Below are 22,870 nucleotides of genomic sequence, written 5' to 3' on the forward strand. Positions count from 1 at the left end.
GGAGAGGGGGGTCTGGTCTGGGGTCTGGGGGTGGGGGGCTAAAGTGGCGTCTTCTTTTTTTCTAGCAAGAGGCCAAAAACACCTGCAAGAGAGCCTGATTGTTTATCTTGACTTTATCTGCTCTCCTAAATGCCGCAATGTACAGTAGGCCCCTGAATGCAACACTTTCCATTCATCAGCGGCCCCTTTAAATAACCTGTCACGCTCTTTACAGCCGCACAAAAAGTACTTTTGGGACCTTTGAATGAGCCCCGGCACAAAGCGCGCAGTGAGTAAATATCAAGTGGAGTGTTGATACTTTGACGAAGAGTCGGGGCGGACTTTATGATGAATATGGACGCATTGTGGGCCGGGCCGCAGCGCTCACCTCGGTGGGGAACCATCTGCTCGCTGTCAATGCATCACCTGCTCGCTTGAGCGTCGCCACGGCAACAGGGGCTGCTGTGGATTAACAGCGGGGAGGGAAAAGAAGGACCAAGAGGACGCCAAGTGGTGGACGCCTGTCGCCCTCTGGTGGCCGATCTGGTCAAGGGACAAACATTTGTTTTGAGTCCGAGTGGCAATCAGCCATCGGGTTCTTGTTATGACGATGAGGACGTCTTTTGTGTTACAGGAAGAGGAAGTGGTTTGCACTTGAAAAGCTGAGCAAACACACACCTGAGGACAGGAAATGAGACATGCCCGACGAGTGAGGCGCCAGCTGTGCGAGTATAAAGACATGGACAGGTGGGCAGAGGTTCTCCTTTTTTTCTCCTTCCGTTGTTGCCAATTTTTCCAAGGATAAGCCATCAAAACCACTTGCTTAGAGCCCCTCGACCACTAGGGGCACCCTGGAGTAATTGACAGCAAACAGAAAGAGCTTTTCAAGCTTAATAAAATATTTCTTCTGATAAGACATGGACTTAAAACTATCCGAATGGTACCTTTGCCATGGCCTGAAGGGGGCTGTATCATTTTTTACTGGCACTAGGTAACTTTGAGGAGGATGGTAGGAACACTGCCAACACAGAAAACTACAAATGTGCTGACTGCTTTATGGCATACGTCACCTCCCCCTTTATCCAATCGTTACAAAGACTGAAGTCGATTTGAATGTCGACGCATGACAAAAAAAAAAAAAGTGCAATGTGCTTGTCCTCATGGGAAATGTGGTCTTCCTTCAGGCATAACATTACCGCTTTAGTCCATATGGCAGCGCCATAATCAACATAAACTGAAAGTTCCTTAGTGTTGCTTTAAAGGGATCATTTTCAGCAGCAAAAAGTTTGCATTTTGTCCAAAATAAATTTGATAACTACATTATTATTTTGTATACAATTAATACCTTTAAAAACAAATTTTCCCACTTGCTGTCGATTGAAGATGACATCACCCGCGCTGAGGAAGTAGATAACGACCAATCATGGCTCACCTGTTTTCTGGGTTTGGTCAGCAAACTGAGCCAGGATTGGTCATTACGTACTTCCTGAGCACAGGTGATGTCATCTTCAGTCGGCAGCAAGTGGACAAAATAGGTTTTCAAGTATACCTACCTTAAAGGTGCTTTGTGGAGTTTGTCCTTTTTTTGTTTTTACTCGTGACTGCCACCTCTGGCCTAAAGCGTAACTTTTGTGAGAGTACGTGCGCTCAAATAAACTATTTTTTGTTCCCAGTTTAATTGGAGTCTGAGCTGGAGTTTGGGCCGCGCTCGAAGCAGGCTTCTTCGTTCTTTTTCTTTCCACTTTCCGCCCAAATTGTGTCATACGCGAACACTAAATGTCTGCGGGCACGAGCATGACGTCACCCCCTCCACCACTACCCACCACCGAGCGGGTGGGTGCAGTCACAGTTAAAAAGTCAGGGCTCTTTGTACTCATCTGGGCTTCGGTGGAGCACGCATGATGTAGAAAAAAAAAATCATTAACATTCTAAACTCCATAATGCAGTATTTGAAAAAGGAAGAATTGAAGTGAAGCGAGCTCAGCTCACTTTTGTGTTGCCTGGCGTAACGAACCACCAGTAGTCAATAAGAACGCTATATTAAAATACTTCTCATTTAAATTATTGGCAGAAATAGAGGACTCCGAAATACAAGTGGGCCACCCCAAAATGTTCACCGTAGCCCCCCCTTAGGGTCCTGTCGCAGTCCGTCGCACACCTGAGCCAACGTCCGCAGACGGAGGGAGCGTTGAGTGACAGGTGAAAGTGAGCAGGACGCCTGCAAGGGGTGAACACCATTTGTGCGCGATCAGGGAGGCGGTGAGGGGCGGTGAGGGGCAGTGACCCCCCCCCCCCCTATCCCCCTCATCGGGAAGGCAGGTCCAAGTGGTCTTTCTCCGACTTCATCAATTCATTCTGATCTGTATCTTGCTGTTGTTTGGGATGCTAACAAGATTAGCCAAGAAGACAAGTGTGCATCTGCAGGGAGCACTTCCTGTTTACTCTCGTGGCTCCAATTCAAGATTTGGGAGGAAAGAGGAGGCTGATCCTGGGAGACTTCCTGTCACAGGCACACGTGCGAGGGTGTAAAAAGTCAATTACTGTATATGAGGGATTTGAGCGTGCCCGTGAGCGTGCGGAAGAACGGCTGCCCGTTCCCAGCGTGCGCCGGTGGCAGCCGTGGAGAGAGAAGGAAAAAAAACAAACTCCATTATGCAGAGTGAGAACGGCGCATGTGGCTCGGCGCCTCCAAGTTTGACTCTTTTTCTTTGCCCCCCCCTTCCAGTCTCCCCAGAACAATGATCAGTCATTCTTCAATTTTTGAAAACACAATTAAGGAGCCACGTCGTGACGCTGCGCTTGGCGACATTGGACCTTTTCCTTGGAGCAAACACATGAAATCATTCCAAGAAACTGGCAAAATTCCCAAAAACAAAAGTCGCCGTGAGACTTCCGCATCAACGCAGGAAGGAAATGACGAGAAAAACTAGATTGATAAAAATTATACTTAACTGTAGTTTAACCCAAACTTGACCAACTGACATAGAAAACATGCTTTAATGCAGACTATTTCAAGTTTCAGTGACTACTGATTTTTCTGTGAATGAATGCAAGTACTGTAAATAATAACTTGACATTTTAATTGAGTTGAGTAAATTGTGTGACGCATCCAGGATGTCTGAAGTGCTTTAATGCAGACTATTTCAAGTTTCAGTGACTACTGATTTTTCTGTGAATGAATGCAAGTACTGTAAATAATAACTTGACGTTTTAATTGAATTGAGTCAATTGTGTGACGCATCCAGGATTTACAAAGTGTTTTAATGCCGATACCAGTATCGGTACAACACTAGTAAATACCACATTTAATCAATAAATAATGTGATGAATCCATTATTTACAAAAGGCTTTAATGTGGACTCCTTCAAGTTTTTGTTACTTGTACTTTTGTAAGGAAAATAAATACACACAATGGATTAATTAAATAACTATAATTTGACATCTTAACCAATTAATAATGTGATGCATCAAGAATTTAGTGCTCTAATCATTAGAGCATTTAGTAAATTCAGTGTGCATTAAAGTCTAATGCACACTGTTTCAAGTTTAAATGACCAGTTGTTGTTTTTCATTTTAAGGAATTCAAGTCAACAATATGACATCATTAATACATTTTCTGCTCAGGAATGCATGTAAATAACTAAAATGCAACTTTCCCAAAGGGAACCTGTGCACCTCATACCTAGTCCTCTACTGCCCTCTTGTGGAACTGTTGACGCCTGAGCAGGACTCACTGGGAAAGAATGAATCGTCATTAATCTAATGAATTAATCTCAATTTATTAACGCACAAAGATGTGTAGCCTATTTTCAAGGAAATGTGAAGTGATTCAAGAGCAGCACAACTGCCACCAGCAACTACGGACTAACTTTTGACTGGCGCGAGAGACAGAATCGACCTTTATTCCGATTTCCCCGCGATCCCTGCGTCAATCTGATGATCCAACAAGCAGTTCATCCGCATTGAATCGGTTCCGATCGGCTTCCTGAGCATAATGGGCTGCGTTGTCTCCCCCCGGAGTTATTAATAACCCATAAAGATAACATTTTTGCAGGCATTTTTATTGAGTAAATACTAGTCAATTACAAGCATTATGAACCCAAAACAGACTCCGACCTGAGGTGCCTTACAGGTGACGCGCAGAAAGGTCAAGGACGCATTTTGGAGGGCTTGGGACACTTTTAATTAATTAATGAAATTAATTTAATAATTCATTAAATAAAAAATACATTTAATTCATTTGGCTTTTGATAGAAATGTCTCTGGACTCTTGATTATGTAAATCAAAAGTGGGCAAACTTTTGATGTCAAGGGCCACATTTGATTTTTAATTGGAGAAAGAATGTATAAAAATATGTCAACATTTACAAGTACAATATTTATAATCAATTAATAATAATTAGGGATGTAACTATATTCAAACATCATGATACGATATCACGATATGAAGGTCACGACACGATATCAGGATATTGTGCGGGAGGTTGGCGATACAAAAAAAAGTCACAATATTGTAAAAAAAATGAAAAAAGAGCTCATACTAAAAAAAAAAAAAAAACAATATTGGACTTTTGTACATTACAGCAATGCATATAAACACCTGCAATTTCTAATAACACTTAATATTGAGGCACTTACTAATAATACAAGCACACATTGAGTTCCTACACATATTGACTAGTGTTGTATTTATATTTTAAACATAGAAGGGCCAAAACATGCCTTGTAAAAATTAAACGACACTAAAAAAAACTAGCCACCAGAGGGTACTAGAACTGCACAAATGGAAATAAAAAAAATTTCAACAGATGTGCTGCTTTCGTGACATGACGGCGACGATATATTGTGGCAGTTTTAATATCACGATATTGCCGTTATTGTTACATCCCTAATAATAATAATACGGATATTTTAAATGTATGTAAATATACTTGAAAAATGCACAATAAACTAATGCACTACTACATAGACCTTGAGCATAAATTATAAATAAATACATTTAAAAAAACTTAATAATTACATTAATTAATCAATTGTAGGGAATTAAAACAGAAACAACAAATATGAAAAGACAAAAGATATGTCATTGCTCGGTGCGCATGAGTGGCCGAAATCAACTCTCAACCTTGAAGACCTTAATAAAAAGTTTGCATTTTTATGTTCCTTACAGGACTATCGAGCCCACAAACACGACAATTGAAATTGTAGGTCACCACCACTACCACAACCGCAACCAGCCGGACCACATGGACCCACCGCAGGTCTGTTTCACAAGCAGCGCCCCATCACATGCCAATGCGGAGGGGGGGGGGGGGGGTTGTGTGTGTGTGTGTGTGAGAGCGGAGTCACGTGACTCACTGTGTAATAAGAAGTGGCGGCCCCGCTTAACAAAATCCTATCCAACAAAGGCAAAAACGCTGCACACACGAACACACACGACTCACCTGCAGGTCAGAGAAGATGGACGCCGCTTACAAGAGGGTCAACGGGAACTACAGTGAGGATGCCGAACCCAATGAGCAGGACAAAGGGGTAGGTCTGAAAAAAAAAGAAAAGTTTCAGATAAAAATGCTGCTATATTTTTGGGATTATGGGCAGCTGAGCAAAAATGTTTAAAAAAGTCGGCAATGCTAAAAAAAAAAACATTTGAGTAGCTTTTATTTGTAGACAGGCACAAACATTGCTGTAAACTGCAAATAATAATAAAATAATCATTCATGCTTGTTAACATTTAGTCAAAGTGTTTCTGTCACACTTGTATTGCATGAAATCCACATACCACAACATTCCACAATTTGCGGAAGTCTATTTAGATTTTGAAGTGTATCAACTTTGCTGTTCTGTTACAGAAAGTGAAGAAAATTCTAACATTTAATGTATAAAGTAGAAGTAGGTGCTTCACACCTGTGCTGCATGGGGGACATAATTGTGGAATTCGACCTTTATGCTAAGTGTATCAAATGTGGTATTGCCTTTTAAAAAGTGTTTTTTTTTTTTTGTACTATAGTATAAGCAGTGTTTCATCCAAGTGCTTCACACCTGTGTTGCATGGGTTACACCAACCAGGACAACATTCCACAATTGCGGAAATCTAGTCCTATTATCAAGTGCATCAAACGTGTTATTACATTCTAGAAATTTAAGAACTGCTTATTTTTGTTTTTGTTGTACTGTATTAGCAGTGGTTCTGAGAATGCTTCACACCAGTGTTGCATGGAATCCACAATTGCGGAATTCCATAATTATGGCATCAAGTCATCAGACAATGAGCCCAGCAAACGTGTTGGAGTTCAATCCGTTTTCCGTTTGGTTCTCTGGGGCTGTCCATCGGATTCCACGGACCCCCCCCCCCCCTTTCCCGCTGCGCTTAAAGGCTCAAACAGTTGCAGATGCCACTTTGGGCTCGTTAAAACAAGGTGGTTTTGTTTTGGTTGTCAGAGGCGGCGAGGCTCCATGTACCTGGAGGAGGAGACCAGCAAGAAGAGCGAAGTCATCTCCTGCATCTTCTCACTCAAGGAGGAGGTGGGCGCCTTGGCCCGAGCGCTACGACTCTTTGAGGTAAATTCCTTCGTACCCCTCCAGGGACTACTTTGCAAAAAAAAAAAAAAGCGACTTTATTTCCTGCTAGCAAACACAGAACAAGAAAGCACGAACCACGAAAGGACGAAAGAACCATTTTTCCCCAAAGAGGAAGCATTTATTATTCTATTATAATTTCTATTTGCTTTACCCAGATGCAATGGAGGCAACAAATAAATACAAAAAACTGAAAATCATATTTCTAAGAGCTATCGAGGTAAACGTAATCATCATGATAAGCGGCAGCTGACTTTGTTGCTGCTTTCACGTGACGCGTCGGTGGCATTCATGCCCAAATGCCAAATTGTCCCGACTTGGGGGCGAGACCTCAAAAAGTGTGAGCTCTTGCACTGAAAAAGAAAAAGGGAAAAAAAATCGTAAAGGTCTCATCGGTCTGCATACAATGTTTTTGATCCTGGCTTGTTTTTGTGCCGGCGACCTTTTCCAAGTGGCCCCATGACTAAACAAACGGCTCTTATCTCGCATTGATCCACTGGCCTGCAGAGCCCGACTGAAGGTGAATCCAAAAACTTGCTGCTTCTACGACTATATAACACCAGGGCATTACGTTATGCCACGGGTCAAATTGAGTCATTTGAAAATCTAGTAAAAACATATTTCTACATTATTTAATTACACAGGCCTTGATCTCCCCCCCCCCCCCCACACACTTTTTGAAAAATTTAAAAAAGAAAAAAAAAAGATCCATGAACACAGCTTTTGACTGTTGTGATGGTACATCGTGTGATTTCTTTATTATTGTACTCCCTTCATAAAGTCGAGCAAAAAAAAAAAAGAAAAAAAAAAAGGAAGTGGTCAGACGAATATGTGCAATATGTATAACAGAACGTATGGTGTTCCGCAGGGCTCAATTCTGAGGCCTCTGTTGTATTCTCTGTATCTGCTGCCCCAGGGTAGAGTAAATGTAGAGTTGAGTTGAGCGATGGGAGTCGATGTCCCCCCCAATATTTTTTTAGGGTATACCCCATTTTCCCCCGTTTTTTTTTTTTGTGGTGTGGAAAAAACATATTGAATTTTGCAAAAGAGCATTTTTTCTTTTAAGAGTTTTTGGGTTTCATCCCCCAATGTATTTCACTAGGCGTCAATTATAAGCGGATTTTTGCTGTTCGCAGGCCACCGCGAGTCCTTATCCACTGTATTGTTCAGTTGTATTTAACTTTGAATTACAGTATGCGCCATTTGCATTTAATCTTTCCAGTACATTTTTAAGTATTTGCAATGAATGTTTTTAAACATTTAAATAAGGTTTTTATGTCACTGCTATGTGCAATGTATTTTAATTAAATAGGTTTGTAATGTTTAAACTGCCGTAGTGTTTTTTTTTTTTTTTTTTAATAAATAAAACCTTTGCTTCAACACTTAGGCCTACTAGTTACAGTACTGTACTTTAACACGAGTCATAATGATGGTACTTGGACAGCCAGTATTTTTTCAGGTGGTACTTGGTGTAAAAAGTTAGAAAACCATTTGTGTATAGATATTAAATTGTAAACTATTAGTTCTACTTAACTAACAATGCTCTATCATTGTTATTGCGTAAAATGGTGTCTTAAAAAGCATAACCTTTGCCAACTTTGCTGACATGACTACGCTTGCCTCTGTGGTTTATTTATTTTTATTTTATTGATCGGCACAGCCTGCGTGCGTACGTGACTTTTTGCTCGAATCGACACGGATTGGCAGCACTTCAATTATTTAATCATCATCATCATCATGGCTACGCACGTAAAAAGTGCACCTCCCACTTAAGAGGAAAAGATAACGCAGAGGAGTGAACAGTTAAAATCTAATTAAACGTTTTTTTTGGGGGGGGGGGTGTTACCCTCTGTTGTGCTAATTGCATTTTTATTTTTATTTTTTTATTTTTTGCGGGTTGAGGGGGGCGGTAGTGTTGTTGAATGAAAGCACAAGATCCTCTTTGGACCTATGAGCTGAAACTCTCCCAATCCTCCCCCAGTCCCTCCCCAGTCCCTCCCCCCGCCTCCACCATATAACAGCCCGACTGACCCTCAGGCTCGTCCGCACGCCCCCTCCGACCGCGCTCATGCCCGCACTGGTAGAGAGTGCGACTCTTGTGACACGGCACGCTGCTTGTCATGTGATGCCCTGACTGGCTTTTGGGGATTTCGGAGCTGGCTTTGCTGGGAACTCGGCGTCATACACACACACAAAAAAAAAAAAAAAAAAAATCAAAGAGCTTTTCCGTGAAAAGAATGCCTTTCCCCCCGAAGGAACCACGAGTAGAAAATGCCATTCTAGTTATTAGTGGAATCCAAACGTGCTGACTTCTTTGAATGAAAAGCCGATTGAGCATTTATTCCCTATGCTTCATATCTGTGCACTAGTACACTCTTTGTCCTCACTAGTAAGACGACGGACAACAGAAAAAACTACTACTGGGCATGAATCATCTTACTCACGAGGACAAAGCGCGTACTAGCACATGGAGCTTAAGATGGCTATCAAGGTTAGCCACTAAATGTTCAAAACTACTTTGGCATACTAGTCGGACAACTTTAAGTTACCAGAAGGCATTTTGCTGTTACTTGTAGTTTCTAGGAGGCCACTAGTGCATGACACTTGCCGACTCGGTTGGCCTAGTAGTAATACTTAGTGCAAGACAGTAGTTTTCTGGTAAGGAAAAAAAACAAACATTTAAAGAGTAAGATGTGATTCTTCAAGGATATCCAAAACCTACTCAAATTATTTTATTTAAAGCTTACTTTGTGCATACTAATTGACCCACTATGTCACTAGTGAGGAGAAATAGCGTACTAGTAACATGGACTTAAAGCTGGATATCAAGGATATCCAATAGATGAAAACTGTCAGGACAACTTTGGCATACTCGTAGGACAAAACTGTGCACTAGTTTACAACTAGAGATGGATGAGTACTGATATCAGGTATCGGTATTGGGCCGATACCAGGCCTTGGGACTCGCAGCCCAGTCTTGTGTCCGTTTTATGATCAAGAAACTAGAAGAATAGAAAACTGCCATTCATTTCATGCAATTTTAAGGAATTTTTCTTATATTATTTTACATATTCTTAAAAATAAAAATAAATATTTAAAAGCACAAGTGATATCGGTACTTGGGATCAGGGACTACTGACTACTCAAGAGTTGAGTACTCACATTGGTATTTCAGTCTGAAAATGAAATATGGTAGTAAACATCTCGATTACACAACTGTGTGCTAAAGACATAACATTTGAATAGTTAACATCTATCGTCACTAGTAGCGCACAAATGTCAACAAGTACACAACAACGTGTGGTTGTCCTACAAGTACGCAGAAATGTCACACAGTAGTGGAGAAAGAAGTGACTGTCGTTCTCTGGCGTGCTCTAAATGGTTTTATTGAGCCTTAAACTGGATATCAAGGATATCGAATACATGCTCAAATCTTCGTGTAATGTTGCGTCACCATTTTATACACAAATCATGCACGGCCCATTTCCGAAAAAGCAATCAAGTCAAGATTCAGAAGAAAATCAATAGAAAAACCCCAAGAACTGTATGAGCATTATAACGTCCTCTGCTCATGTGATCCAGTATATTTTTCCCATGCGGTGCATATCTCATATGGCATCATCTATGGGGCTTTTCATGACTTTTACGTCGAACCCGTCTCTTCCCAGGGTGGAATGATGAATAATGTACATCTTGAGTACATTGTTAAATCCAAGGATTCAAAATGTGCGATTTTTCAAAATCATTCCCAAAGACTTTACAATTCTCCTCCTTTGATTTTCATGACGCTCCTTTTTTCCCCCCCATTGTTCTGAGTAGTGGTTGGTCCAGGGCTACACCAGGGCTTCTAGAACCTTAAGCAGCACTTATTTAAAAAAAAATTCTAAACTCAACACCTGACCGTCACATTCTTGTCGGGACTTGTGAGTGACGCCGGCGTGCATGGCTCTCACTAAGATGTGATAAACACAATCGGAACCAGATGCGGGAGGCCCCCCCCCACCACTCACGCCCTCCCCGTTCCAATCGGCCTATCACAAAAGAGAACGCGACATACACCCTCTCTCTCCCATCCGTTGTGTATACCACGCGAAGATGCCTTCCAGCGGCTCCTAAACATCTCCACCAGTCTTATATTTGTTTGACGACTTCACGTTTATAGGCTTTTTTTGGAATCTCAGCAAATGAGGCCAATGTGTGTGCAGACTGATGCCAAAGGCCTGAGAATTTTGAGGGAGAATAAGCAGCTCACAGTCGTGTCGGGGGAATCTGATGGTCTGGGTTCGAAAAGCACCTTTTTGGGGTAGCTTTTGTCAGCTTAAAAAAAAAACACAGATTCTGCTGGTTTCGGTAGAGTCAAATTTAAGATCTCTGCAAAACATTTTCAACCAATCAAATGTCGGTACTGAAAATGTGAAGAAAAATATGAATCTGAATGAAAGGAATTTGTCTACAAAAAAAATGCCATTCAACAGCAACCCATTTGTGCACAATTATGTCATTCTCCAAACACTTTACAAAGTTGTTTGATGTGCCTGTGGAATTTTTAACCCATATGGAACAATGGCTGTAAGGATAAAATGTTGATTTTTAACAATAATTGAAGCCTTCATTTTGGAAACTCGCATTGTGTAGCTTCCTGTCACTGTATGTTATGGAACAAATTGACTTGCTCTCAAGCTTAATTTTTTTTTAGAAAACATGTTAAAAATGGGGGGCGAATAAAAAAAATATAATATTTAATATTATTATTATTATTATTTATTATAATATTTTTTTCCCATCAAATGTGCAGCCGGCCAATTAATACAAAAATTACAGACATAAAAGGGTTAAGGATCAACTGACATCTTGTTCAAGTTGAAGATGAACCTGACGGAGAAGGTTGTTTTAGAGTACCACAGCGCTACCTTTTGGTCAAACCAGGGAAGTGCAACAAGGCACAAGAACAACAACCAAAAAGCAATACATTTACTCACGTCAATATTATTATCCTGGTGCCGTTTTGCAGGAGAAGGGCATCAACCTGACGCACATCGAGTCTCGGCCGTCGCGCGCCAGCAAGGAGCAGTACGAGTTCTTCATCAACGTGGACTCCAACTGCTCTCTCGCCCTGGACGAGGTCATCGACAGCCTGCGCACGCAGATCAGCGGTCAGGTGCACGAGCTGACGCGCAACAAACAGAAAGACACCGGTGAGAGCCTTGACAAGTATTCCAGAGATAAGCATCCTCGTTTTGTAGGGGGGGAGACGAGAGATTTGTGACGATTTAAGCTGCAAAAGGTGAAAAAGTCTGAATTTGGACAGACGGAAACTACAGTGGGTCACAGGTGCCTCTAGTGGAAGAAGAGGGGTATAGCTAGGTCCTTACAATCTGGTCTATTTATAAGCTGTGTTGTGGTGCTTCGCGGGTCCGCTAATTAATGGACAGCCATCGTCCGTCGCCGACTAGACGGGTGGCTCGCCGCCCCAGCGCTGACCCCTTTTATTAGTTGTTTCCAGAATGACATTAGTTTTGCTACTCACCACCAACAGGCCTGGGCGGGAACAGGAGCGCTCTGTGTGACTCCCGCCCAGGAACAACCTCGGGCCAGGCGGAACACGCCAAGGTCACGGCGGGACAAGACTGACAGGCCCTACCCGCCTGTTGGTCAGGGTCAAGTGGACGAGACGACGCTCACGGTCCCGTTGTGAGAGACGCCTGTTCGAGCCTCGCTGTCACTGCGAAGCCTCAGGCCGTTAGACCACACGGCGCAAATGGAAAATTCATGAGTGTCTTTGAGGGTCATAAATCCGCAGAACAAGCAGATGGCCTGTGTGCGCTGCTCTGTCGAGTGTCAACATGCCAAGACAGCGCGACGTCCTACAGGCCCAAATGCTCCTCTCCATCATTAACGTCTATTTATGCTGCTCCAGCCACACAATGGTCGACCGACAAGCTATTTGTTAATACTTTACGGTTGCTTTTAGTACATTCCCGTACTTATTACCAGTTACTAAGCCGAGTAAACATTAGAGCAACCAGAAAAAAATGTCAGACGAGTTTGTCCTAAAGCATATTGGATGTATCGTTCCAGGCATAGTTTTTTGAGACTTTTACGTGATAGATGATATATGCCAAACAAATTTCTGGCGGGTATTTTTATTAAAAAAAATTCTGGTCAGTCATTTGTCAGCGCCCTGGGCACCCCCTTCTGACATCTCAAGTCTGTCCTTTATTCAAGCCGAACCAAATTGTAATCATCATCCGTCAGTCTGTGATTTTATTTAACCACGCTTTCATCATCACTTCACTTCCTCAACGCTATTTTCGGACCGACAGAGAGGTGGGCAATCCGTCAAAACGTCTGTCAAAACATGTGTCTCGTCAGTGCGTGACCCGGTTAGCGGCAATTAACACTGACAGAAGAAAACTCACTTCCGTCAGTGCTAAGTCCAATATTTAAAAAAAAGAAAAGAAAAAGTGTGTCATTCATTAGCATAACGGGAGTCCATCAGTAACGGACTTACAGCCCTTCAATTCAGTCAGTCGTGATAAACTGCCTAACCTCTGCAAATTTCATGACCCGTAACAGAAACTACGGAAGCCCTCAAAATGGCAAATGTATCTGGGAACCGCAATCAATAAATTATCTAATTCATCGACTTAAAAACTCTACTCTCCAGTGCCGTGGTTCCCCAATGACATTCAGGACTTGGACCGCTTTGCCAACCAGATCCTCAGTTACGGCTCGGAGCTGGATTCTGATCACCCGGTAAAGTTCTGACTCATCTGTCACCGTGTGCGTTTTTTTGTGCATACACGCATCTTCTGAAGCCCACGCGGCCAATGAAAGATAAGGCCCCGCAAGAGATGACAAGGCTGCCTATTCTCATGGAAACACACAAATTGATGTCATTGCTTTAATTGGGGCCCCTATAATTATAGATAATTGCTCCCTTTTGCCACCATCATTAAAGTGAAATATATTCATCGTAAAGCTCTACAAAGGCTTCATTTGAATGTACATTTGCATGCTCGCATTGGGGACAGAGTGCGTAATGCTGTCAAAGGCCACAGGGTTTCGTTTGGGTGTCGTTTGTGAGATCTAACACGGTTTCTCCTTTTGTGTGTGTGTGTGTGTGTGTGTGTGTGTGTGTGTGTGTGTGTGTGTGTGTGTGTGTGTGTGTGTGTGTGTCCACCAGGGCTTTACAGACCCAGTGTACCGGACCCGCAGAAAGGAGTTTGCTGACATCGCCTACAACTACAGACAGTAATTTAAATCTTAATCACGTTCTTGCCAACAGCTTCCACTACTATAAATTGTTAAAAAAAATGTTGGACCCTACAATTCCGGAGATGTTCTTGCAAGAACTGTCAAAACAACTACCCGCTGCCTTGCATACAGAATTCCTGATTCAGAAAATACATATTTTCATGGTTTAAGAGCACTTTGTACTTCCCCTTGTGTCATTCTTTCGGAACGTCTTTTTTTGGTTGCTTAAAGTGTGCGTCATTGTTCTCCCAGTGGCCAGCCGATCCCTCGGGTAGAGTACACGGAAGACGAAAAGGCTACATGGGGCACCGTATTCAAGGAACTAAAGACCCTGTACCCGACTCACGCCTGTCGCGAACACAACCGAGTCTTCCCTCTGCTGGAGAAGTACTGTGGCTACAGGCAGGACAACATCCCACAGCTGGACGACGTGTCCCGCTTCCTGCAGTGTGAGTTGGGTTCTTCATTGTCGTTCACATTTTTTTTTTATTATTATTATTATTTTTATTTATTTTTTATTTTTTAAGAGCTCAGTATTGTTCATTCGGAAATGTCATCATCATTGCTCTTTATTTTTTATTTTTTATATATATATATATATATATTATTTTTTTTTGTGGGTGTGTGTGTGGGTGAGTATGTGTATGTGCGTGCGTTCGTGCGTGCGTGCGTGCGTGTATTTGTTAGCTCACCAGAAAACCTATTAGAAAAAATCTCATACCGTTCACCTAAACTGAACACCAGGAGACCCGAGGGGACCAAAGAAAACCAAGGAAGGTGAAATCCAGCACCGACCAGACACCCCCCACCAGAACTCCTCCCCAGCCCAAGAAACATCCAGACCCCAACAAATCCAAAAAACATAAAATCACGGACAGGGGACCGCAGCACTGCTCTATACTGCGGCCCCCAACCGATGGCACCCCCACAAGCCCCCCCCCCCCACAAGTTGTGTGGTGTATTAAAATTGGAGGGGAGTTGTAGGGTGAAGACGGTGTTTCCACCCTACCCCACCCCCCAAAGTGTGTTATGTGCCCTATATGTCTATAAAAGTGTATTGTGCAAACCTAGTGTAGTGCTCGTTCACATTTTAGGCATTGTTATTCGAGTCATTTGGTTATCATGCGCTTGCCGTCCGCGCCTCAGCGTGCACTGGTTTCCGACTTCGCCCGGTTGCCGGCTTGCTCTCCTCCCGGGACTTCCTTGCCGGCCTCGCTTTCCGCGTCTTCCATTCCACGCAGTACATCCGGCATGGTTCCAAGCCTACGTACACACCTGAGCCGTAAGTGTGAGCGGCAAATTGTAATTGGACGACACAAGATGTTCTCAGTGAGGGATTAAAGCTTGTTTTCTGGTTCTAGTGATATTTGCCATGAGCTCCTGGGGCATGTCCCGCTCTTTGCCGATTCAGGTTTCGCCCAGTTCTCCCAGGTATACAAAGCACCAGTACAGACTCTCTAAATCTTAAAACCCCAACCCCTTGAATTTTACATAGAGAGTAATATAAATTCTCTTCTTCATTCTTCCAAACAGGAGATCGGTCTTGCTTCTCTTGGGGCCCCAGATGAGTACATTGAGAAACTTGCAACGGTATGTTTCTGCGACAAACTAAAGATTCGCCATCGAGCAGGTGTTAAACAGCCTTCATTTCTGCATCAGGTCTACTGGTTCACTGTGGAGTTCGGCCTGTGCAAGCAGGGCTCTGAGACGAGAGCATTCGGAGCAGGCTTGCTATCGTCATTTGGAGAGCTGCAGGTGGGTTCATCGGCCAGCCAACCAACCAGAACGGGCAGGGGGGGGGGGGGGGGTCTGGTCTCAGGCAGTGGGTTAGTGGTCCATTCGGGATTAATGTGTCACTGACTTTCGCCTGGCCGGCGTAGAGTGGGAAAAGTGGTTCAGCGGCTCAGCGTGGGCTGAGAGAGCGTCTATGGAGGTCACACGTTGCATCAGCGGAGGATGTGCGCTCTGGCAGAGTCCACAGGGGGAAAGCAAGAGGCCATAATCTTACTCCACTTCCTGTTTTTGACAGGAATCTCAAGGCTCATTGATCATTTGAGAACACACTGAATGTGTCATTGCTTGTCTTCTTCCAGTACTGCCTGACCGACAAGCCAAAACTGCTTCCCTTTGACCCAGAGAAGACCAGCGTTCAGAAATACCCAATCACAGAGTACCAGCCAGTCTACTTTGTCGCCGAAAGCTTTGAGGATGCCAAAGACAGAGTCAGGTATGCATGTTGCACTAATGCACGACAAGGGCCCTAAATGTCACTGAGCCCGTGTGGGCCTTCCAGGAAGTTTGCCGGCACCATCCCCCGGCCCTTCTCTGTGCGCTACAACCCGTATACTCAGAGCGTGGAGGTGCTGGACAACACCCAGCAGCTCAGCAACCTGGCCAACAGCATCAAGAGTAAGTTCCAAACCTGTTGTTCCAAAACTGATTTTGATATGCTGCTTTCCTTAACGTGCTTTTCTTTTGGTTGCAGGTGAAATGGGGAAATTGTGCGAAGCCATGAAAAAATTGGAGTGACGTCGTGACCAAAGAGCCTGAAGCTTATACTTGGCATATCAGTTTTTTTGTATTACAACATGTCAACATTACCGGGATGTAATAAAAAAAAGATTCTGTCTTTTAGTTAGTTAATCATGTGTAACCTCTAGAAGTCACTACACTTTAATGTATTATTCTATTAGTATTCTAATATACATACAAAAACTAGATTTGACAGGTAAACCAAGACTTGTTTCAATTGATAACTAAGCAACTTTTGACAATGTTTTTCTCCCCCTATTTTTGAGCATGAAATATTTTAATTAAACTAATAAACAGAGGATATTAACGTGGTGTCGTTTGTCCCATTTTACCTGAAAAGTATTAACATATGAACACTACGCATTTTCCCTGAGCTATAGTCAGCACAGGAAAACAAGCAAGGCTAAAAATACACTGCGTTCCCCCCCCCCCCTCATCCTTAATTATTATTTTTAGTAACATTTATACAACCTGAGAAGAAGACCTGATTCGGTTGAATGGCTATCAGACAGTGATGTTAAGTAACAGGCGACTGCTCAATGACTTGCTTTTGCCTCGGTGACGCAAAAGGCGTAAAAAAAAAAAAAAAAAAAAAAAACACTCATCTGCATTCAGCCCTCAGATGAGACGCTATTTAAATGCCTCAGGCTCACACACACCGGAGCACATCTTTAAACCATGAAGACGGACAGCAGTGGGGGCCAAGCGGCGCCCTTCAGCGGCCGGAGGCAGAGTTTGATCGAGGATGCCCGGCGGGATCGCAGCGTTGGAAGCGGAGGTCCGCCGGAGACCTCGCGGGGGGTGGACTCGCAAGTTTTTGAAGAGAAGGAGGGCCGGATGACCCTCAATGTGCTGTTCAACCTCAGCAACGAGAAGAATTCGGGGTTCTTTAAGACAGGAAAAATATTTGAGGTAACCATCAAAATCTCTTCCTTTCCTAACAGATTAATGCCTATTTAATTCATTTTATGTTTATTATAGTTAATTTTTTAACCTTAATAAGATACATTATAGGGACAAAACAGCAATGTTTACGCTTACCCTGAATAGGGAACTTTCTTAGAAAAAAAGATAGAGCAAGGTTCCACATTAAAAAAGTGACTGCCGTATACATTTCGACAATGTGCGCTTGTCACTTTTCCAGACATTCGACGCCAAACTCCTCCACGTTGAGAGCCGGCCGGGCAGGAGATCTAAGAACAGCACGTCCGACTTGGAGTTCTTTGTCAAGTGCGAGGTGCACAACTCCGACCTGGACGTCTTTGTTAACTCATTGAAGAGAGTTGTGGATAACGTTAGGTCCATTCCAGAAGAAAAAGGTGTGTTTTAAAACATTCAGTAGTTGGGATGGTGGACCGAGTTGTTATAAAAAAAAAAAAAAAAAATGCTTCTTTTCATCTCCATCGCAGTCCCCTGGTTCCCTCGACAGATAAAGGAGCTGGACAGATGCAACTTATTGATAACCAAATTCGATCCGGCCATGGACAAGGACCATCCGGTGAGTGTCCAATGAAATGTCAAGCCAGCTTTGGCGAGAGAATAGACAAAATAGCGTACCAACAATGCGTGTCACCTGTGCCGTAGGGCTACACAGACCCAGAATACAGGAAGCGCCGCGCCTTCATTTCAGAGCTGTCCTACAGATACAAACAGTGAGTGTAAAAAGAGAGCCTCTTCTCCGAAAAACGCCACTCAGCTAATTAATTTTTTTGTCCGCTTTGATGTAAGGGGTGACCCGCTGCCCGAGGTGGAGTACACAGCAGAAGAAACGGCCACATGGTGAGAGAACAGGTGCACGGTGACCACTGCAAAAAGAAGTAATGAGACGTGACCTAAACAATGTATTCAAAAAAAAGGAGGGCGGTGTACAAGAAGCTGCGGAGCATTTACCCCAATCTGGCCTGCCGACAGTTCCTGGACGGTTTGCAGCAGTTGGAGACTGAGTGTGGCTACAGCGAGGAGCGCATCCCTCAGCTCAGAGACATTTCCGCCTTCCTCAAAGGTGACATAGCAAAACAATCACACCCACTCGCAATGGAACGCAACGGTTTAGGGGAAGCTGTTGGGGCCAAGATGAAAATGAAAAACTCCACTGGGTAATAAGTTTTGTTTTTCTTCCCAGAAAAAACAGGCTTCCAGCTGCGTCCGGTCGCTGGCCTGCTGTCCGCCAGGGACTTCCTCGCCAGTTTGGCTTTCCGAGTGTTTCAGTGCACGCAGTACATCCGCCACGCGTCGGCGCCCATGCACTCTCCTGAGCCGTAAGTCCTGCGGCATTCGTCGTGTCAACGGTAGCTCCTTTTTTACTGACGTTTTGACCTCCTGCCACAGGGACTGCTGCCACGAGCTGCTTGGTCACATCCCCATGCTGGCAGACAAAGAGTTTGCCCAGTTTTCCCAGGTATTTTGCACATAATGGCTCTTTGGTTCTTTTGCCTGAAATATCTTGACTGATTAGTGGGGTCACTTCCAGGAGATTGGATTAGCCTCGCTTGGAGCATCGCAAGAAGACATTGAGAAATTATCCACGGTAAGATATATTGCTCTCAAGGGGATCCTTTGATTGATGAAAATCTGGAATAGTTGCTGTTTTAAACATGAGACTTGAGCAGCACCTAGTGGCAAAAGCTAATAAGTGCATTCACTCTGCCTCTTCTTTTCCAGCTGTACTGGTTCACTGTGGAGTTTGGCCTCTGCAAACAGAACGGGACAGTCAAAGCTTATGGGGCAGGACTTCTCTCATCCTATGGAGAACTCATGGTGAGTATGCACAATGTTCATAATAAAGCAGTTTTCATTCCATTTCCATGTGCCTTGACGCTCTGAGACCCATATTCCAGTACGCCCTGTCCAACGAACCCGAGTACAAGCCGTTCAATCCCGAGGAGACGGCCGTGCAACCATACCAGGATCAAAGTTACCAGCCAGTGTACTTTGTCTCGGAAAGCTTTGAGGACGCCAAGATTAAATTAAGGTACTTTGCTCGTACCTATTTTAGAGGTTACACCTTTCTGCTACAAATTATCATGTCAAAGCTTTTTGTTTCCTTGCACAGGAAGTACTCTACAACCATAAAGCGACCATTTGCGGTGCGCTATGAGCCTATCACCTGCAGCATGGATGTTCTGGATCAGCCCAGCAAGATCCAAAACGCCCTGTGCAAAGCACGAGAAGACCTAAAAATGCTGCAAGGAGCCTTGGAGAAGCTCGGCTCCTCCTGAGAACATTACCAGTTAAATGGACTGGAGACAAATCTGCTCAAAAGAAGAGCCATCATTTGCTGTTTATTTGCCTCAGATTGCCGTCACTGGTACATGTTGTAATTTTGAAAGAAAAAAATAAATACTTATTTTTCATGACTGCATCTATTTTACATACATGATAAGGGGGAAAAAAAACAGCAGTACCAAACCACTATACAAGCAACACTTGCTCAGAGGCCGTTTCTTTCCAAACCGACAATTTCCATTTCAAAAAATTCCTGGAAGGCGCTGATCTGTATGTGTTGTTAAGCAGGCAGAATGAGCTTATTATGAATGATTTAAGTATCAAGTTGCCTCCGCTGGTCAAACTCACAGCCAACAGTAAGGCCTAGCAAGCCGACAGGGCCAGGTCAGCGGGACCTCACAGTCCATCAAGGGCCGTCCTCATGGCCGGGGGCGTGCTAGCACGTAGTCCGTCTTCCTTTCATTTCCTCCATGAGACTGGAGATGGGCAGTTCCTTGAGGTTTTGACTGAGGTCTAAGCTTGTGACATCCTCAATACTCATCATTCCACTATCAACACAGTGAAGTCCTCAGATCAGCCGCCTTTCTCCCTCCTTACCAATAATTCCAACGGCAAATTAAACCTGACGCTGGCCTCTGCGCGAAGAAGAGAACAATAGCGATAGGGAGCGGCGAGTGCAGGCAAACCAGACGTCAAACACTCACGCGCTTATCCTTGCATCCGACGCTTTCAAAGCCACAAATCCCAGGGAAACCGCGGCCAGGATGCGGGTCTGCCCGAGGGCCAAATATCAGCAGGTTGCCGCGGCAACAGCAAGGAGATCCAGCGAGATTCTTGTGCTCGGCGCCGCCGGCCACAAATCCCAACAGGCTGTATCATCCTGACTCCAAGCAGAATTGTTTGCGTGGACATCCCGAGCCGGCTTGGCGTGGTTTGCCTCCCTTTGGAACTGGAGCGTGGGTCATTGGGTTCACGTCCGGTGATTGGGTTCCCCACGTCAAGTCCTGTGAACCGCGTGCAAAGTTCATGATTCGATTCGAAACCCTTTGGAGGCTCGTAGTTAACAAATCCTCTTTGCATTAAGTTCACCGAAAAGACATAATCACTGCGAAGATCCTGACTAACAACATAAATAATGAGAAGGACAAACAAGGCGGGTAAATGCAAGTACGTGGGTAATAAGAGTTGGTGTGATCCATTACTATTAGCGTTCAACTGTAACTGTACCTCCTGCAAGGTCATACATCTACCACATGTATGGAAGTTGTTAGTCCGGATAAACCAGTAGAGGGCCTCGGGAGGACGAACAACTACAGCAAAGAGGACACTTGCATGGCTTTCCAAACTTTACTTTTTTTGACATATTCTTACATCATCGTGGGAACACTCGCAGCAATCGGGATACGAGATTAGACTAAACACCCGCCTCAAAGAGCCTTAATCTCCCCGCCTTCGTATGATGTTGCTCATTAGCTCCGCCGCTCTCGTTGGAGCTTAAAGTTTTAAGCAGAAAAAAAATAACTGCAGCAATTAGTACAAAAGTCGGCTTTTTAAGGTTCAATGCAAGGTTGTAGGAACAAGGTCACAACTTACTTCTATATCCTTGTTGTTCCTCTCTTCAGCCTTGGGATGGCGTCTTTGTGGCAGCCCTTGCAAAGCTTGCAAGACTCACGACTCACATTTCAGGGTGGGAAAATATCTCAAGTGTGCAAAGGGAGGTTTGATAGCATTTGGAAAACATTTAGAGCGTGCACAGACCGTTATGGCGCTCTGGCTTGTGTGCAGCTGCTGCTGCTCCGGCACCTCTTGCCCCCCCAAAAGCACGGCAAACACCCAGGCGGCGACCGCACTGGACTTGTTCAAACATAAAAGGACGTACGTACACTGAGAGCGGTAGCATGTTATCCTTTGCGGGCGGCGGTTTGAAGCGCCCTGGCCAAGAAACATACGAGGTTGACGTACTGGTTTTTGAAGAGCTAAAGGTCTTTAAAAACTTTTGCGTCGTCGTTGGAGGGTAATTAGATGTCAAGAACAGCAAGATGATTCCATGAGAGGCCGTGAACCGCACGGTGCGAAAACGAAGACGGGTTGAAGGACCCATAATCCTCTACCAAGTTTGGTCTGGCAAGAACGAACATCGCCAATAAACTCAAATTATTAAGTTTAGTATAGTAGTAGTAGCAGTATAGTATAGTATAGTATAGTATAGTTTAGTAAGCATTTTGTTGAAAATGTGTTCATAGCATTAGTAATCATATAGAAAGGGAAGTGAAGGGAAAAGACTGGTAGGCCTACTCATTTGTTGGTCAAGAATCATTGCTCATTAACTTAACAGGCATTCATGGAAATCTGCTCATCGCTCTCAAGATTTTGCTAAGAAATAGAAGAACCAAGAATCAAACGCTCTCATGAAATTCTTTCAATATTTGTCCTAAAAGATTTACTTGAAATCCAAACAGTTCTTCCCAACTGCAAAACAACAGTATTATAGTTAGAAGACACTTTCCCTGAATCGAGACCTCAGAAGTTTCTGTCTTTTTTAGATGACTCCTCCCATGTGTCAGTTCACTGAAAAACCCATTTTTCTTGCAAAAGGAATATCAATTTCAAGGGGCATCAAGGTAAAACGCACTTCCCTGCATTGAACATGATGCCCCCCCCCCCGACTTGGCGTATGATTTAGCCTCTCTACGGTGGTTCCACACTTCGCAAGTGCGTGTAAGAGATCAGGCAAATATGCAGCGTATTTCTCAGGTTCGGAATATGTCACGGGGTGGGCAATGCTGGGAAAGCGGCAAGATGGATGGATGGATGAATGGCGAGGCAGACTGGCGTTGGCACAGGTGTCTTGCCTTTGAACTGTGCGGCTCCATTGGCATGACATAACGGGCCAAAACCGGTGCAGGCTGAGTTATGTGCAAGCGCCTGGATAACCACACCGCGCCTCAGCGGGATGATATTCTGCCAAGCACCTGACTGGCCCCACAGCTAACGATATACCTCAGTGAGTTACGACATTGCGGGATGGAAATTTGCAGCAGATTATAGGACGTTCTAAGAGGGCTGCGCACTTCGGGGGAGAAATCCACAAAGTACCTAAGCAATAAAAATTTCGCTCGTGTGGATTGTGAGGAAATTCTGTTGTGTGAAGAGCCTTGGCGGAGAAGTTGCCACATCAGTGCTCATGGGAAAGACAGATGAGGTGAGGCTGACACAAGAGTCAAGAAAGAGAGTGCAGGGGGAAGAAGAAAAAAAAAAGGGAATACAACATGTCCAGAGAATTCCACGCACACGCCGCATC

General features: G+C 43.9%; 2 protein-coding genes across 2 annotated transcripts; both read left to right on the top strand.

The window, feature by feature from the left end:
• The first annotated feature begins 5,342 nt into the window (after positions 1 to 5,342).
• On the top strand, positions 5,343 to 16,651 carry pah (phenylalanine hydroxylase). Its single transcript, XM_086058269.1, has 13 exons — positions 5,343 to 5,511; positions 6,418 to 6,537; positions 11,567 to 11,750; positions 13,223 to 13,311; positions 13,742 to 13,809; positions 14,065 to 14,261; positions 14,959 to 15,094; positions 15,174 to 15,243; positions 15,346 to 15,402; positions 15,472 to 15,567; positions 15,906 to 16,039; positions 16,106 to 16,221; positions 16,298 to 16,651. Exons 1-13 carry the CDS (start codon positions 5,440 to 5,442, stop codon positions 16,339 to 16,341), a joined length of 1,383 nt encoding a protein of 460 aa, XP_085914395.1. The 5' UTR covers positions 5,343 to 5,439; the 3' UTR covers positions 16,342 to 16,651.
• Positions 16,652 to 16,762: 111 nt separating this feature from the next.
• th2 (tyrosine hydroxylase 2) lies at positions 16,763 to 19,653 on the top strand. Its single transcript, XM_086058268.1, has 12 exons — positions 16,763 to 17,256; positions 17,489 to 17,663; positions 17,754 to 17,842; positions 17,929 to 17,996; positions 18,073 to 18,123; positions 18,201 to 18,346; positions 18,467 to 18,602; positions 18,673 to 18,742; positions 18,815 to 18,871; positions 19,006 to 19,101; positions 19,182 to 19,315; positions 19,397 to 19,653. Exons 1-12 carry the CDS (start codon positions 17,023 to 17,025, stop codon positions 19,560 to 19,562), a joined length of 1,422 nt encoding a protein of 473 aa, XP_085914394.1. The 5' UTR covers positions 16,763 to 17,022; the 3' UTR covers positions 19,563 to 19,653.
• Positions 19,654 to 22,870: the final 3,217 nt, after the last annotated feature.

The sequence above is a fragment of the Leptonotus elevatus genome, chromosome 17 (genome assembly GCF_054856555.1).
Source record: "Leptonotus elevatus isolate MCC_2025b chromosome 17, RoL_Lele_1.0, whole genome shotgun sequence".
Classification (NCBI taxonomy): domain Eukaryota; kingdom Metazoa; phylum Chordata; class Actinopteri; order Syngnathiformes; family Syngnathidae; genus Leptonotus; species Leptonotus elevatus.